The sequence below is a fragment of the Malania oleifera genome, chromosome 2 (assembly GCF_029873635.1).
Source record: "Malania oleifera isolate guangnan ecotype guangnan chromosome 2, ASM2987363v1, whole genome shotgun sequence".
NCBI lineage: Eukaryota > Viridiplantae > Streptophyta > Magnoliopsida > Santalales > Ximeniaceae > Malania > Malania oleifera.
The window spans coordinates 81,364,612-81,384,153 of record NC_080418.1 but is presented as its reverse complement, the minus strand read 5'-3'; the positions used below and the strand labels follow the sequence as shown (position 1 = coordinate 81,384,153).

At 36.7% G+C, this 19,542-nt stretch overlaps 1 protein-coding gene across 1 annotated transcript in view; it reads right to left on the bottom strand.

Moving 5' to 3' along the window:
* The window catches only part of LOC131148897 (anaphase-promoting complex subunit 5), a 97,596-nt gene that overhangs the window by 44,401 nt on the left and 33,653 nt on the right, over positions 1–19,542 (bottom strand). The window contains exons 10-14 of the mRNA XM_058098857.1: positions 5,665–5,913; positions 4,774–4,851; positions 4,396–4,658; positions 379–438; positions 150–217 (exon numbers count right to left, since the gene is read on the bottom strand). Coding sequence (XP_057954840.1) covers positions 150–217; positions 379–438; positions 4,396–4,658; positions 4,774–4,851; positions 5,665–5,913 — 718 coding nt within the window. The remainder of the gene's footprint in view (positions 1–149; positions 218–378; positions 439–4,395; positions 4,659–4,773; positions 4,852–5,664; positions 5,914–19,542) is intronic.

The following is a 19,542-nucleotide window of genomic DNA, read 5'->3' as shown; positions in this document are numbered from 1 at the left end:
TGGTAAAAAATAATTTCAAAAGATTTCAAAAGAATTAGGATTAGATTTTTTTTTTTTTTTTTTAACAATGGAAAGTAATAAGCAAGTGCATTATAAGTAATAAGTCTTTGAGTAACTACCCAAGACTACGTGACAGAATTTAATCTGACCTTTGTATCCCTTAAACACTGCTAAATGTTGGATTAGCTTTGCATATGCTAATGCAGCATCAGCTGAGCTGGATAAGTCAAAGAATAGGTTAGTTTCAGTTAATTGACTGTTTTTGAGAATGTGCATGTGAACAGCAAAAGTGCACAGATTTCATTTCACTTAAAAGGGAAGCAGAATTTTCCCCAATAGCAATATATAAATCAAGTGATATATTCAATTCACAATTACCTTGAAGCATCAGCAAAGCACGTTGTGTAAACCAAAGCATTTATCCGAGCAAGAGGGGTGCTACAGATATGGAAAACAGGGGAAACATTAATAAGACAAGCAACATCCCAATGAAGGTTTCAGATGCAAGTATAAGTCGAGAAATGTAAATACAATAAAAAATGCCTAGATATTTTTAAAATCCTATCAAATAACAAAACATGCATATGAACGAAAAAGCATTTTGGAAGTGTCAAATTGCCACTCTTCAAGGACACTCAAATTCTACCAGAAAAATGATAAGACTAGAATCAGACCTGGGAGAAGGTTACTGCAAATAATATAAAACAAAGAGCCTGCTTGATTCAAGATTAAAAGAAAATATCCACATGAGCACCAACATATCTAACTTAACAACAAGAACAATGCCATTGATGGTTTTCACCATGCATAAGCCCCGTTATTGAAAAGAAAACTGACTGTATAACAACTGAAAGCAAGGAGCAGAAAAACTCGAAGAAATAAATTTCCTGTTACAACATTTTCTGTTTCAGTTATGTGACGGTTGATACCAATTAGACAAATTTTAAAAACTTGCAAACTACAATCAACACAACTTTCTTACAGACTAAAGGCAACACATACATGACAAATTTTTGGCAATCCAAAAGTCGCAAAAAACAGTGAAATGCTCAATCAATATTCAGAAAGATAAAATATGACCAGACTCGAATAAATCTTCATTCCAAGTGAAAGCACCCAAATCAATGCAAGGAGAACACTTACAAAGATCCTAATAAGTAATAACAAGTGAATTAGTGGCAATTGCACAGTTTTAGCAGGTTATTGAACATCATACAAAAAGATGGAGAAAAAAAAAAAACATCAACCCATAATACTAGCATTGTATGAATTAGTCACTATTTATGGTGTAACAGCTTCATCACCAACTATTCTATACCTTTGAAGCAGAAAAAATAGTAGTTTACTAAATTGCGTTGATGGAGCTGCTAGCAGAAGCATACCCTTTCTACAGTTACCACCAGCTTTTCTCCACAAACCAATGGAATCAAATACAAAATAACTCTCATCTCCTTATAAACACTAACATCTTAGATATTTTTCAACTTGTTGAAACCCTTCGAAGCAAGCAAAAGACTCAAAAAATCTGACAAGGGCAGGTCAACATAAAAACAAAGCTAAAAAAGAAGAAACATTTCTAAAAGGATATGGTTCAATTTCAAAAACTGGGGAATATATATATATATAATATGTATCACAAAACTATAATAAGCACTCAGCAATAGCAATAACTCCACATTGCCCTGTTTTTTTCCCACTAGACATGTAAGAAGATAACTCAAACTACGATTAACAACCTCAATCTAACCATCAGTTCAACGATGACAAGCAGAAGAAAACAGCAAGCAAATGCCACACATTTTCCAAAGTGACATCCAAAAGTAACTGACAACGTTGACGTCCCTATCTAAGTGAAAGTCGGCAAACCATGCAATTTGACAGATCAACTTAGCCACATGAGAGGCATCAAAGGTCTTAATGGGATGAAATGTTCCATCTTGCAGAACCTATCAACCACTAAAAATATGGAATCATGTCCCTATGCTGTTTTAGGAAGCCCAAGAACAAATCTATAATCAATTCTCTTTTGGAAATGTGGGCCAGCGAAATAGGTGTATAAAGACTGGTGTTTTGAATCCTAGATTTAGTCAATTGACAAGTACAACACCGTAGACTATCCTAGCTACAAACCAAGCCCTTGTGCAGTTTTACGAAGACCAAGACCAAAATCTATACTTAATTCTCGCTTGTGGATGTGGCACAATGGAAGAGGTTTACAAAGACAGGAGTTTCATGTCCTAGATTTGTCAATTGACAAGTACGACATGATTAACCTAGCTACATATGAAGTCCCTTCAAGGAAGGAAAATGAAACCTATCCTAAACCAAGGCAATGGTTTTATCCCTTTCTACTTGACTAGCTAACCCACCAGTTGCCTAATCTAAAAAATGTATCTAAAGAAGCGCGAAGGGTGCATAACCCAGTACCCTTAGCCCTCGTAAATAAAAGTCTGCAGACATGCTAATATTATCCTCACTCACCTGAAAAATGATCCCAAAAAATCAAGACAAGTAGACTACTTATCCTTAAGCAATCAAATTCAAAGACCTTGGCACCCATGACACAAAGAAGGACGTGAACTCTAGTCGCTTGATGATGGCCATGAGCTACCTTATTCTCAACTTAAGAGCACCTTTAAGACAAAATTGTATTCATTAAGGAACTCCACCCAACTAGCATGCTTAGCACCCAACTTCTTCTATGACCTCAAATATCACAAAGCAAGGTGGCGATAAAAGCATGCAGACTCCTGAGATAAAAGATAATATTTCGACTCTGGAGAGATCTCACCACAGCATAAAACCTTTTATTATTCATGCTATATTTTTGTTAGCCTTTGAGAGCTTCCCAATTCTAACTCAAAACTCCACCTATACCTACCTTGGAGGCATCACAAGAAACCTTGAAGACTCTACTAAAGTTTGGACGTAGGTGCTTGAGTCATCTTCTGCTTAATCAGTCCAAAAGCTCTAGCAAAGGGTCCAATCAAACTGCCTTTCCTAAGGCAATAAGTGATGGGTGGCAAAATAGTGCCAAATCCCTTAATGAACCCCCTGTAGGAAGTAGCTAACCCATGAAAGTTTCAAACCTAAAAAATAGTTACAAGCTCAGGCCACTCCCTTACGGCTCTGACCTTTTTCTTTTATCAATTAGGATCAGCCACTACACCTTGCACATAAACCACAAAACCAAGAAAGAGCATACTAGACTCTTGTAGTAGATACAACATAGCTTCCTTCAAAGTGAAGGAAACGTAATGAAGATGTACAAAGGCTCCTCCAAAATCCTACCAAAGACCAATATATCATCAAAATAAAGCACTAGGAATTATCTCGGAAATAAGGGTGCTAAGGGAATTAGAAAGTCCAAAGGGCATGACCAACCACTAAAATAAACCATCTTGGGGCTTAAAACGTCTTCAACTCTTGGTCTAATTCTAATCTCGTGGTAACCATTGTGTGAGTCCAGCTAATGTGCCAAGCGAAAGTCTAGGTATAGGAAACCTATTGATGGTAATCTTATAAATGAATCTACAACCTATGCACATCCTCTAATATCCATCTTTTAAGTGCTAAACAGCACTAGGACTAAGGTTATGCCTCACAATACCCTCTCTAGAAGGTCTCCTACCTGCTTATTTAATTCAACATGCTCCTGTGGGTTTAATCTATGGTCTGGAACAATGTTTTAAAAGGTGAAGCATCATTAGACCGCACAATAAGTTATATTTGTCATAAAATACAAAAGACTCCAATCATAAAATGCAACCTCAATTTGTGAGCTTATTTTCATCCTGTCAAAGCTCTCTCAAATTCTAATCTCAAACTTATTTATCTCTCCAATTTTGTTGAAAAAATTCCAGAATTCCAAACAACTCATCAAACTCTTTCAGTCTAACACCATTCTTTGATCATTTAAATGAGAACGTGGCATGGATCCTCATTTTCTTTTACAAATAAACATTCTCATCTTCTTCCTCTTTTCCTATGCTTCCTCACATAGGAATTATTTTCCATTTCCCAATTAAATATTTTGAAATAACATGTGTTATGACCCAAACACCATTTTGTAGTTTCATTTAAAGCAGAACCAGCAGCTCATTATGAACTTAAACCAAGTGAACTCATCTCCTTTTAGAACCAGCTCAACATAGTATGAGGAGTGACATAATTGGCATGGCTAACCACTGGCATCATGACTTGAAAACAAGTCTGTTTAGCACCATAAACATTTTCAATCGCGTTAATGTGGTCTGCTATGCTAAGACCAAGATTAGTTCTGAATTCAAGCTAGATTCTCTAATGTGTTTCTCTAATATAAATGGATAGAACATATTGAAAACTATTGTGTGTAGCAGATAGTTATTTTAGCAAAAAACAAGGACATTACGGTACCTTCCGTACATCTCCCACACAGTTGCACGGAGCAAGTATGAAGAACCCATTGTTTGCATTACAGAATTAGGAATTGAAGTGGATCGCACAAAGAATGGGAAAGTGTCAGAATTGTCTTCTGATCCATTCTCTTGAGACAAAATCGCTGAACTCGTAGCCTTTTGCATATTTTTAAGCCACATGGTACTAAAAGCCCCATCAGTCATCGTCATTGAATTCTCAACACCAAATTCACTAATCAAATGAGTAGTTAATCTTAGTTCCTGGAACAACCATAAAAGAAATTTTTAAAAAAGAAAAGGCATATCAAATAAATTTTATGGCCATGCTATCTGAATGCTGCAAAAAGAGAAAGAAAATTATCAAAGACAATGCTACCTTGCAAACATTAACAGGGCATGTTCCAAGTTTCATGGAAGCTTTGGGACCAAATGATAGCAGAGGTCTTTGCACATGCTGCAAATGATGGGACAAATATCGCATTCCTTGGTAAATATCGAAGAAATAAAATTGATCAAAGAGCTAAACTCTCCCACATATTCATCTACATCAAGTACTTTTATACCTGCTAAGCTAGAAGTTGGCTTCAAAAGTTATGTTGTAGAATGGGCCAACATTACATATCTAAAAGCACACCAACCCACCAAGCCCCAACTTGGGGAAAAATGACAAGGAAAAATATATGAAAAAGCAGGGCCCTTGCACATGGAGAGAAAAAAATGACCAGATAATACCAAATAACAAAGAATAATATGAACAAGGAGGTTTGAGATCACAAGGAAAAAACCTGTGCTCTGATACCATGTTAAGCAATCAAGGAATGAGTTAACAATGTGCATCAAGCTAACATTTGCATCACAAAACTCAAAAATTAAATAAATAAAATCATTTTCAAATTTTCAACCATGTGACAAAGCGACCGATCTGAGGGTTTAAAAACATAATAAACTATGCTGACATAACTAATACTTCCAATGAGATTACACTATTTCCCATTAATTACTCCACCCTCATGTGGAACTCTCCAATCCTCTAATAATGAATTTTGCTTGAACATCAGAAACAACAAATACAAGTCCATTTTTCGAGTTAGCAATACACCGTAACTAACCAATGCAGAAAAGAACATCCATACTAGCAATAAGACCGAGTAGTCTTGCTGCAAGAAATAATATATCCTCTTTAGAAGCCAAATGCAAATGGTAAAAACAAGCACTGCAGTCACCAAGAAGAGAAAAAAATAGGAATTTCAATAGTTCATAATCTTACTGTTAACCCAAATTTAGCCATGGAAAGATGATTGGAAGCGACAAGCCGTTTTAACTTTAAACTTTCTGCTCTTTTCAGGGACCTTCTTAAGAGCACATACAATTGTTGCTGAATAGAAAGCAAAGTGTCTACACTGGTAACTGGAGAGTATGATGATCCAAGTATTCCAATTGTGCTTGAAATACCAATTTCAGACAGCAGCTTGCAGATCGCTGCTAAAGTATATGCTAAACAAGTATCATTACTTTCCTGCACAGAAAAATGGGGGTAAATGACAGGGCAATGGCACAAACGAAAAATCAGAAATAAAATAGAGAAGTAGATGTCAAAATCATTTAGTGATACGTAAGTTTTTATCAACACGCATGAGTGCACACAGAGAATCAGAAGCTCCTTAAATGAAGTATACCCTGCACTTCATCTTCAAAAGATAAACTCAATTATCTAAAGCATGAATACAAGAATATGCAGCAAAGCCTGACATAAACATTGGCTGGAAGGTTGAAGAGGGCCATCAGAAAGGTAATGTCCCCTTCACAACATGCTTCGTTGGTGGGACATCAAATGCAGATTCAGTAGCCAATGAATAAGATGACTCAAAGCTGAGAATCGGATAGGCAGGTGCTATTTACAAGCCTGAAATTGAAATGGCTCATGATCACATAAACTGATTTTTTTCCCTTTTATCTTTACGAAGAGTTGACACTGCAACAGTGTGGACTAATGCATCTGGTCTAGCATCTCCACAGTATAGTATTCTCTTATCAATGGTTCTCCTTACAGTTTCTTTCCAGCTTCTAGAGGCTTGAGATAAGTTGATCCTTTGTCTCCTTTGACATTTATTTTTTGCTGGAGATACTAGGTAAGATGATACAGAAGGCAGTGGAAGCTAGTTTTATTCTAGGCTTCTGATGGAGCTAACAGCGACCCAACTTTACATTTTCCATTTCTGTTTTGTGGATCATAATACTACCTTCTGCGCAACAGAGGAAGATCAGCTACTTTAATTGACAGGCATTCTCCTTCCTTTTGAGGCATTTTACGGATTAATAGTGAACTTGATTAATAGGGAATTGAATGGTGCCTGGTTGGCATCCTTGCAAAGGAAAACTCCATAATTCATAACTTGGCCATCTTGTAGGAGCTAAATATGAGGATAAAAAGATTTTGGGTCCTACCATTGTTAAGTCAAAGATAAGACTACTCAAGTGAAAACCTTACCACATAATTCACCTTGAATCTAATTAAACTCCATGTTTTGCATGTTTTTTTTGTTGTTTCCTGATGTGTTTAATAATTATGCCAACCATGTATGAATTTGTTTTAAGAGGTGTTAAGAGAATTGCGTAAATCAGAAACCCCTCTATTTATAATATATGCCAAGTATATTTACTAACTCATGCACTAACTCACGCTTACTAACCTAACAATAATACTGAATAGCCAGTAACACTCCCCCTCAAGCCGCAGCATGTTATCATTTACTCTTAGCTTGTTACAAATAGATTTAACCCGAGCAGCCCCAAGGCATTAGTGAATAAACCAGCAAGTTGAAGCTCAGACTTCGCACGAGCAGCTATAATGAGCTTCTAAACAAGTTTCCCATGAACAAAGTGACAATCAACTTCAATGTGTTTCATCCGCTCATGGAAGACTGGGTTGCAGGAAATATGAATAGAGCTCGGATATCACACATCAACTCCATAAGCCGAGAATGTAGAAAACCAAGTTCTTCCAACATGTTCTTTCGCCAAACATGCTCATATGTAGTGTGGGCCATTGCACAATGCTCTAACTCACCACTTCACCAGGCCACGATAGTGCCAACAATTCTCCTATAATGGTAGACATGCAGCAGATTTAGGGTTTTAAGGTTTTGGTTTGGTGCTGGCTGTGGCACTTAGGGTTTAGGTCTCAAGAACAAGTGTCACAGGCCGAACACAAGTGGTCACAGGAAAGGGTAATGCCCTGAACAAGCTTGGCTTGTGACATTATGCTCTAATACCATGTAAAGAGTATTGTGTACATTGGAGACCTAATCACAATGATAGGACTCTCCCTCTATTATATTAGATAACATGTACATGAGATTGACCATAATACCATTAACTAACTCATGCACTAAATCAGGGTTTCCAACACAGCAATAATCCTAAATAAACAGCAACAAGAGACAATCAGTGTGTGCATATTTAAGTTAGTAAACATTAGTGTTACTGAATTTAAAGAATGGCTTGGATAAGATCAAACACATCAAAGTAAGAAGAAATAGGTTTAAGAAAAGGGGATGATACGGAAATTCGGGCTCAAAGCGTAAAAGCCAAAGATCTGGACACTTAATGATGCGAGGAAAGAGACATTTCAGTGTACTTATAGCACCTGCTTATACTTTTCCAGAAATTCTATCTTGTTATATACTTCGAGCAGCAGTAAGGTTACAATCGAGCATGCAGTGCGGATTGGTCTCCTTCAAAAAGGAAGCAGGAGTTGAAGCGAGTTACTAATGAGATTATAGCACATCATGGGAATGGCAGCAAGCGAGTGGAATCTTCAGATTGACCTTCAATTGATGGAGGATTAGTTTTTTTTTTTTTATGGGGTTCAGCAGAGAACCAGAGGAGCCACCATCAGAATCTAGAGCAGCAGGATTCCAGTTGTCCATTGATAATTCAATGGTGTGATTAAAAAGAAACGAAAGTAGGTGTGAGGAATAAATGGTTGCTGACAAGGAATCGAACCAGGCTGGATGTTCCAAATCTATAATCACAGAACACTTATTCAAGCGGGAGCTGAGATGCAAAACATGCTTGAAGAGAGACAAAATAATTATTGTGTAAGGACAACTAAATCTTTTAGAGAGGAACATGGATGTTAACTTTACTATTGTGAAGAGTCCAATGGAGATGAAAGTAGTATCAGATAAGAAGGTTGGGTTGGGGGACAGGTAGAGGTTAAAAAGAATTGGAGTGATGCTTCTGATAATGATAGTAATTGTAATGGTGGAATTCAAATCCATACTATATGATATTTATCATGTCTTCAACTATGTTAGAAGATCTAGATTGTATTTCTCTCATCGGAGAAGAGTGGTTGGATAAATAAAATCAGGTGAGTGATATTATTTGGTTAATGTGACTGGAGAGGAATGCCAGAGCCTTTGAAGGGTGCAGCTATGTCAATTAACTTGCTTTGAAGCAAAGTGGTGAATCTTGTGTAGTTGTGAGTTTCAGCAAATGGATTTTAGAAGACTTACAGCAGGATCGATTGGCTTTGCTTCACTGTGCTACATATCTGTTTTTTCTAAGCTGTTCTCCTTATGCAAAAGGAAGACTTCTTGTTCTCCCTGCTTCTATTTTACTTTTTCTCCATACTTTTTTTTCTATCTGTCTAATACATTTCTTCGTTTATCAAAGAAAAAAACAAACACAGTATTAAACAAGGAGGGATTTTTCCTACTCCTGCGTCTTATGTGAAGTTAATAGAGAGGATATAGAAGCTTGACAACTGATGAAGAAGATGGGAATAAGGTCGTCTAGTGCTGGAGGCAATAAGTTTGGCTGGACGGAGGTAAAGGCAACAAAAGGTCAACATAAATTAGATAATTTAAAGTGCACAATTAATTATGATGGAAAGGGGTTGAATAAAGGATTTTTGTGTTAGCTGTTTGGGGTTTTTCTTCTTTTTATTTTTTTCTGCTTTATTTTGGCTTGTGTGAAGACTTCTTGAACCCCTATTATTGTAATCTCTTTTCTATTTCCTCCCTTCTATTTTCTTTTGATATCCTGGGGAAAATAAAAAACATGTTGTGGATCGTGTGTTGTCCACTACTAGTGAGAAGAGGAAATGGACCACTAATTTTTGCACTTCCATTAGAAGAGGAGATAGGACATTCAACTTATTCAAGTTTGTTATTAGATAGAAGCATGAAATGTAATCTCCAAAGTCGATCAAGGTAGATTGAACCTTAAGGGAGAGCCACAACTCCCATCCTTTCAGGGTTAACTGGGTTAAAAAATACAATTCTATTTGTCACTGAGAGGTTCCTTGTACCATCCAAATGGGAGACTATAAAGATAGGGTTTATAGTGTTTAGGTCGCTCATGGTATATGATCTTGACCTGACCAATCATGGCAAGGAAAACACTTTTGTGTTTAGGTACAAAGATAAGAAGATCATCTTGACCCCTACTAAGCCCACATGTTGTCTGATGCTGCAGGCAATGAGATCCAGCAGGACAGTGTAAGATAAAGGCAACAAGGGGTCAATGTGAATTAAATAATTTAGAGTGCTCAATAAATTATGGTGGAGAGGGGTTGAAAAAGGTGTTTTCGTGCCAGCTGTTTAAGGTTTTTCTTCTTTTATTTTTTTTTGCTTTTTCTTTTGGTTTTTGAGGACTTCTTGTGCTCCTAATAATTCTAGTTTCTCTTTGCTCCCTTTTAATAAATTTCTGTTTCCATCAAAAAGAAAAGCATGTTAATGTGGTAGAGAATTTTCTTGTCCAGTACTATGGATAAAGAAAAGTGGAAATGGTCCGCTACTTTTCACATTTTCACTAGAAGTGGAGATAGGACATGCAACTTGGTTATCAATGGGGGTCGTAGCATGAACATAATCTCCAAGCTGCTCTAGGTAGGTTGAACCTTAAGGGAGAGCCACACCCCCATGCTCTTAGAGTGGGTTGGCTGAAAAAGATAATTTTGTTTGACATCTGTCACAAAGAGATGCCATGGACTCATCCAATTAGAAGACTAAAGACAAAGACAAGATCATTTTGAACCCTATTAACTCAGACAAAAGGATCTTAAGTATAGGAACAAGCCATCCCTATAGGTGCCTATTAAAATAAGTATTTCGTTACTAGATCGTAAGCCCTTTTAAGTGATAGAACATAGAAACAAAGTGTTTCTTAGCAGTCATAGCTCGCAAGGTTCCTTATGAGGTCAGTGAGTAGCCATGTGAGTTTCTATCAAAAAAGGGGAGTTGTTAGCCGAGTTCTCTAACCCAATAAGCTTCCTAGTGACTACCATCCATGTGGGGCATTTAGCATGCCATAGACCTGGTCCCAAGTTCATAGTTGCCTAATTTTCCTAATTTTAGGATGAAATGAGCCCCAAGGAGCATGCTGAATTGAATAGGCATATAGGATAACTCCTTAAGAAGGGCTTTATGATACATAGCCTTAGTCCTTGTGCATTACCGGCCCTTCTTACCTCGAGGAAGGATGAATCTTGGAGGATGTGTGTAGATAGTAGAGCCATCAATAAGATCGCCGTCAAGTTTAGGTTCCCAATCCCTAGACTTAAGGATATACTCAACATGCTTAGCTAGCTTTAGTTGGTACTCCAAAAATTGACTTTCACAGTAAATGTCATCAAATTAGACTAGGAGGTAAAGAGGAAAACTGCCTTTAAGACCTAATATTTTTTATTTGAGTGGTTGGTCATGCTTTTTGGACTTTCTACTACTCCCAGCACCATTATGACGGTTACGACACATGTCCTGCAACCATCCATAGAAAAACTTCTAATGGTCTATTTTGATGATATGCTAGCTTGTAGTAAGATTAGGGAGGAGCATTCAATACATCTTCAACACCATTTTGTCACATTGAAGTAAGCTAATTTGCACACTAACCTCAAGAAGTGCATTTTTCTTCGGTCTATAGTGCTCTTTCTCAGCTTTGTGGCTTCCATGCAAGGAACAAATAAGATTAGAGCCATTAGGGAGCAGCCTAAGCCTAAAACTATTTCTAAGGTTTGTAGCTTTCAAGGCTTGGCTACTTTTTATAGGTGATTCATAGCAGTTTCAACACCATTAGGGGTCCCTGATTGTCTTAAAGAAAACGGAGTTTCATTCGAACCCACTCTAATACTAGAGCTTTTGGAGAGTTTAAAGTAGATGATGACTCAAGGTACTTAGACATCAAGACAAGCCTTTAAGGAGGTTGCTTACGATGGCTCTCAGGTTGGTATAGGTGGATTTTTGAGTCAGGAGGAACACCCTATGGCATTTTTTGAAAAAAAAAAAAACTCTTATAGGCCAAACAAAAAATACAGCACATATGACGAGTTGGGTGAGATCCCTCCAACATTGGAAATATAGTTTGTTACATAATAATTTCTACTCTTTTCTAACCACCTTGCTTTGCGACATATGAATTCACTAGAGAATTTGAATGCTTGGATAGAGTTCCTTAATGAATATACCTTGTTCTTAAACATCATTCCAACTTAGAGAATAAAGTAGCAGTTATTCTCTGTGTCATGAGTATCGAAGTCATTGGATTTGATGGTTTGAAGGATGACGATTCTTCTTGTCCTGATTTTGGGCTCATTTTTCAAGATGTGAGCGAGGGCCAATGGATTGTAGACTTTACAATCCATTAGGGTTACCTATTTAGTTTGTTAGATTATGCATTCCCCGCACTTCATTTAGTGCTTTCTTAGTTAGAGAGTTGAATGGCAATCAGTTAGCTTGTCATTTAGGAAGGGATGAAAACATTGCCTTCGCTAAAAATAAGTTTCTACTAAGAGAGATTATACTACAATAGTCTAATTGTCATACTTGTCAATTAGTCAAATCTAGGAGACAAAACACTGGTCTTTATACCCCTCTTTCATTGCCACACACATCTTGGAGAAACTTGAGCACAAAGTTTGGTATTGGATTCCCTAAAATAGCCCCAAGGCATGATTTCGTAATTGTAGCAATTAATAGGTTTTCCATGATAGCACATTTCACCTTGTGCAATAAGACTTCTAATGCCTTTATGTGCCTAAATTGTTCTTTAAGGGGGTAGTCAAATGCATGGTTTGCGACTTCCATAGACAAAGTGTCTAATGGGGATATCTAGTTTGCAAGGTTCTTATGGAAGATAGAAAGGAAAATGTGCGGGACTCACTCGCTATTTGCTTGTGCTTGCCACCTCGAAACTCATGGTCAAACTAAGGTTGTGAATCGTAGTCGAGAGCATCTACTTAGAAGTGCAATGGGAGAAAACAAGCAATTAGGACTTAGTGCTACCACTATTGAGTTTGCTTCTTTATAATTATTGAATAGGTCAATGGGTAAGAGTACTTTCAAGTGTGTATTTGGCTACAGACCCTGTGCACCCATAGATCTTGTTCTTTCTCCACCAAATGCTTGTATATCAAAGCATGAGTCTTTTGCTAGTCACATTCATGAGTAGATGCTAAGGTTAGGCAAAAACTTGCCAGCAGTAATATGGATCACAAACTTGCTATGAATGTGTATCCTATAGCTAAAGAATTTATTATGGGTGATATTGTCATGGTTTGCGTTAGACCTAAATGTTACTGCAGAAATTCTTGTAAAAAGCTCCATGCATGTGCCACTGGTCATGTCTCCATCCTTAAGAAATATGGACTTAAGGAATATTGATTTTCCTAATCATGAGGCCATTAGTCTAGTTTTTCGTGCAGATGAGTTGACACCTTACCAAGGCACCATTGCACCTCTTATTTTTCCATCCAGTACTCATGCAAATTCAGCAGCTCCACGAGCTCCTTCTATGACAATGGAGTCTAGTCTCGATGATGAGCTTGTTACTTCTCCTTGAACTGATTTTTGACAGTATCCGGTTAACTTGAGAGACCAGCCCATCTCAAATGTTAAATGGCTTACTAAGGAAGCTGTTCGTGAGAGTGCACTTGTGTTGTTAAAGACATACTGACACTCTCCGAAGTTGAGTTACTTTGAGCTGGAGCTGTATAACACAGACTGCCCATAGTTGTCAAATCGAGATTCGAATCATGAATCAAAATCCCAATTGCATGAATCAAGTATTGAATTCAATTCTAATATTTGGTACAAAATTTGAAAAATCGATTCTAAATGACATGCACATATGTACAACAAATAAAATAGTAAAATATATATAAATTTCAAAAAAAAATAAATAGGGATCGATCATGCTGCTAATCAGTAAAATGTAAAATTATCACAATTTCATAAAGTTCTTTCAATATTCTAATATTATTCATTATTGATAGTTGGTACAATATAATAAAAAAGCACAGCATCTAAAATTTAAGATACACTTAAAAAATAAATTAAGTACCCTAGAAAATTTTTATAAAAAAAAAAATTTATGTTTATGGAATTAGTGCAAGTGTGCAACACATTTAAAACTAAAAAGATCATTCGCACACTTTATTTTAAAAAATAAGGGGAGAGAAAAACAGGACTTTATGATTTCTAAGAGAATGAACCAACAACTAAACAATAAAAATTTGAAATTTATGGTGTCTTGGTGTTCAATAATATATATACTTATACATACATATATATATCATTTTCAATGCATGGGCTTTCTCTGACAACTAAAACAAGAAGAAGAAGAAGCAAATTAAAAGCAAAAACAAAACTGATAAAAATATAAAGCTATTTAAAAATTAAACTTTAAATTTGGAGAAGGAAACCAAGCTCACAAACCCACAGTAGCAGACTCCGGTTTTCTTTTCCAGAGTTTGTTTCTCGAATAATGTTCACTACAGCAGTTGGTGGAATGCAGAAACAGAAAGGAAAAAGGCTTACAGAATAAGAAGGCCAAGAGTCATTGTTCTGCTCTATTCTAGGACAGAACTAACGTAAAAGTCATATCGAATGCAATTGTGCAACAAAAAAAAAAAATCTAAAAACGTTTTTAAATGTTAAGAGGAGTTGGACCCAATATAGAAGAATGGAACAATTTGATACAATTCTGTAATTCACTCATACAAATCTTTTGATTTCAACCGATTCAAGCACTTTGCAATTCACTCATACGATTTGACTCAAAATATGTCTTGCTCAATACAAATTGCAAAATTTAAATCAAAAATCATAAGACTCTAGCAACTACGGGACAACCAACATCATTTAGGCCACTCATTCAGCGTACTTATTTGCAGTATAGATTTAGGAAACTGAGCATTTTCGAGATTTTAGTTTGTATTTTGTACTTTCATGTATGTTGAGATTAGTATGTAATTATATGTTTTAATTAGATGTGGGGTATAAATACTAGTAGTTGTAGTGTATTTCATCACATTTGAATACAGCATTGGTTTCCTATTTTCCTATCTGTCTTGTGTAGCCCTTCCCTCTTGTAATAGTCCTAAGCCCAACTCCAGTGAGGTTTTGCCCGCTTTGGTCCACTGGCCTCATGAGCGTATCACTGTATCCTATCAAAGGCGCCTTCCTTTGTTGGAACCCAAACCCTCCATATAAGTCTAAGATCTACCTAGTACATGTCTGACGTGGGACCTTGACAAGCTCTCCCATCCAATCTCTAACATCCTCATCAGCATGATCCCTCGTACATGTCCAATGTGAGTTCGTGACAGGCTATCCCATCCGATTTTCAACATCCTCGTTAGCATAATCACCCTAGTAAACATCCGATGTGAGACCGCAACAGGCCCTCTCATCCGATCTATGATATCCTCGTCAAATTGGCTTACACCTCTGTGTAGGATCCACTCACATGATAGTACCCCCAAGGCGGATCCACTCACATGATAGTACCCCCAAAAAGGCTATGATACCAAATGTAACGATCTTAGGCCACCCTCCAGTGAGGACTGTCCACTTTGGCCCACTGGTCTCATGGGTTAGTCCTATAAAAGGCACCTCGCTTAGTTGGAGCCCAAACACTCCTTATAAGCCCAAGATCTCCCTAGTAGCATGGTCTTAAATTTCCACGAAATACTCAAAATTTCCATCGAAATTTCCGATTTTTGTCACCCTCAAAATCGAAATCACAGTCGATTTCCATCTTGGATAATTTTTGTCGAAATCTCATCGAATCATCTAAAATTTATCGAAATTTTGAAGTTTTAGCGAAAATTGTCGAAATTTTAACTATACAATAAAATTTCCTCAAAATTCAAATGAGAGATTTAGGAGAGAACTAAAATTTCTCTCCTAATTTATTTTATTTATTTTTATTGAAACAAAAGATTTTTACAAGTGCTTTTGAAGTTCTATGAAAAAATAAACTTACAGCAACATTTTATTTAACCATTCATGTCTAAATTATCATTATTTGTATACTAAATAATATTTAAATGATTTATGAATTTCATTTGTATTAACTGAATGTGTTTAATTTACATTATCTTACAAATATGTTCAATACACATGTCATATTACAACTTTTCCACCTCATACACAACATAAATGTATTTAACTTGTAATATATTAGTCCTAAAACTTACTTTATTATGTATGTCAACCATTTCTAAAGTTTCACAAAGAATTCCACATTTTACTATTGATTTCCGTTATTTTTTCAAATTGAAATCTAAATTGACATCGAAATCAAAATTACTATCGAAATTTTCATACTTTTGGAGCTTCGAAATTTGAGTCAAAATCGAAATTTAAGACCGTGCCTAGTACACATCCGATGTGCGATCATGACAGGCTCTCCCGTCCAATCTCTGATGTCCTCGTAAGCGTAATTTCCCTAGTACACATCCGATGTGAATTCGTGACGGGCTCTCCCATCTGAATTCTTACATCCTTGTCAGCATGATCTCCCCAGCACACATTCGATGTGCGACTGCGACAGGCCCTCTCGTCTGATCTTTAACGTTCTCGTTAAAGTAGCTTACACCTCTGTGTAGGATCCACTCACATGATAGTATCCCAAGGGGGGCTCTAATACCAAATGTAACAGTCATGGGCCCAACTCCAACAAGGTATTGTCCGCTTTGGCCTACTGGCCCCCCGGGTTTATCCTATAAAAGGCGCCTCCCTTAGTTGGTACCCAAACCCTTATAAGCCCAAGATCTCCCTAGTACACATCCGATGTGGGACCGTGACACCTCTCCTCTACTTCTTCTTCTTCCTTCTCCTTCTTCCTTTCTCCTCTTTCCACTTCAGATTTTCTGTCCTGTCCCACAACAGTTTCTTCTCTTTTTTTTTCTTCTCTCTGTTTCAGTCACTCAATTCGGTTGCTCTGTTTCTGTTTCTTACTGTCCAGCATCAATATATTTATTTGGTCCAGCTAAGGGAAGCAGTAATACTAATAGATGTCAGTTAGATTTCGAAAATGACAGCGCAACCTGTTTTTTAAGTTCATTAAACTTGAAATATGATGAATTTTACGGACAAACAACATTGGTTTGAAACCTAGTTTGACTAACAATAAACCAAGACTTGGGGGATGCAGCTACAGTAATTGTTGAGAGAAAAAAGAAAAAAATAAGGAATATGGAAGCTGTAATTGTTGAGCGAAAATGGAAAAAAATTGGGAATATGGAAGCTGTGCAGTGACCATCATATTATTTTTTGGGATGATGGTCTGGATAAAGAGCAGCAGTGTAGGGATGGGATTTTGCCCATGCCTGCACAAGGGATTAATGGGAAGGATATTTTTTTTATTATAAAAAAAAATAATCTAGAAGATATGATCCTAATAAAAATAACATAAAAAATAAAATGAAAATATAAACAAAATTTACAAAATAAAAATATTTTTTCTTGCATCCCCAAATCAAGACCACCCATCCCCTTTCAGCCCATCAGGAACAAAAATGGAGTGGCTCTTACACCTCCATTCGTGCCCTATTTCCATGAACATCCCTAACCTAGTTGCATGAATCCAGATCCAATAATCAATATATCCCACCTAGAATCTTCAAAAGCCCTTGTGCAACCCACCAACAAGAGACAAGAACCCTTGATAAAACCATGAAGCTGCAACTAAAGAGATTCATGCCCACCGATTGCACTTATGATTCTTCTCAAGAACAAATAGAGCTCCAACCTTCCCTGCCTTATCCAATCTCAAATCAAAGGACTTCGCTTTGATCTAGATAGAATGGACTCCCACCATCAAATCTAACTAGTATCATGATACCAAACGAAAGAGAGATGTATGATGAGAGGACTTTGCACGAGAAAAAGCCATCATGACAACTATTCAAGAAGAAAATAATAATTAAAAAAAATGGTAAATTTATTTACTACGGTTCTTTGGATAGCAACACATTTTCTCCTTGATTTCATAGCTACATACTATATTTTTAGTATATGTTAAATTTATTTGCTAAGGCTTTGGCTTTGTAAGGATGAGTGTTTATTTGGGATGGCTTTACTTTTGCATGCATATATTGAATTCCTATTGCGTGAAATGGCTGGATGTGATGTGGCATTGTGTGCTGTTTGAGCTTGTAGCATCGTAAAACTTGAGCAAGTAGGGATTGTGTCTCCCTCGGGTGAAAGGTTCTAAACCTCTGGAGGGTATTTCAGTGTTCATTGGTGGTCAGCCAAGCTGGAAATTGGCACTTGTTTGACATGAAAATTTGCACTTATTTGAGATAGCACTATGCTGATATGATGTTGAAAATGTGTGCTATTTAAATGTCTTGCACTGATAACTTAGGATAAAAAGATTTCTTGCTCATAATAAGGAGTATATTCAGGAAAATATGATTATGCATGCATATCAAAAAACAATATTTTTAAATGGTGAAATCCTTATATGAATAAGGGGGGATTAAGAATGTCTACTGAGCTCTAGGTTGCTCACCTACTTCCATAACAATTTCAGATTCCATTCGACTGAAGGAAAGCCCCACTTGCTAAGTTTTCCAAGAAACTGCTACTTCTGACATGTACTATAGGTTGGCAGGAAGATACAAAGTCTGTGTTTTGTGGGTAAATATGTGACCTTTTTGGTTGCATTATGAAATATATGTATGCATCTTGAGTTTTAATATACTGTCTCCTAACTTGCTTATTGCTGTATTTTTCTTATACTAACAGAAGAATTTCATTAATAGATTAAGAATACACAGCCAGCAGAATAAGACATCTCTTAGTAAAGTCAGGAAAAATTCAGATAAAAAAAAACAGAAAAAAAAAAAACCAGAAGACTAAAAAAGGCAAGTAAAACCAGCGCAAACAATCCAGCATATGGTGCCAAATGCACTGAATATCAGAAAAGCTCTCCCCCTTAAATTTCCCCTGCCCCACACACCAAAGAGAAGCCGATTAATGTATCTTTTTCCCAAACCAACAAATGGGACAACTTCTTACTAAACAAATAAGCGCATTACGCTCCATCCACAACCCCTTAAATATTGCAAAGAAGGCACATTTCCAGAGTGCTGCCCTTTCCTTTTCCCTGCCACAATAAAAGAAACCGCCAAAAAGTCCCCCACTGCCTTTGAACTTACCCAACATTCGCCTAAAAAACCAAATAACTTGTTCCATATCCTCCAAGCATAATCAAAAATGTATAAAAAGATGTGATGCAGATTCTGAATGATTAAAAAAAAGAACACAGAAGTCTGAACGTAGAGTCTTCAAAGGTCTCCTGACTTGTAACAAGTTACTAGTCAGAAAATCACAAAAATATCTGCAAGAATAAACCCCCAAACGATCCAAAGACCAAGATCAACTATCATCATCCATAGAAAATCGACAGTTATTCTGCAAAACTAGCAAAGAGGATAGTTCTACCCAACTTTCTACCCTTCAATGACCTACAAAAATGAAAATCCCAAAAAGGCAGTGGACCACCTGGATCAACAACAAAAGATGAAATATGACCACTATGCCCTGAGCTCAAGTGAAAGAGGAAAAGAGGTGGACAAAAGTACATTCCCCAGGCCAGGTGCCTCCATCGAATTTTTTATACTTGTATTCAAATGATGTTTTTGCAAAATAAATTCTTCCCTAGGCCAGGTGCCTCCATCGGATTTTTGATGGTGTCACAGCAATCACATGCCAAACATAGGGAAGTGACATACTAATGCGGGGTTTAGAATTTTTATTTTTTTTTGGGGAGTCCTTGGAGATGTATATCTCAACTTTATTGACATTTTATTTCTAATACCAAATTAGGGGAGGATGATGGATTT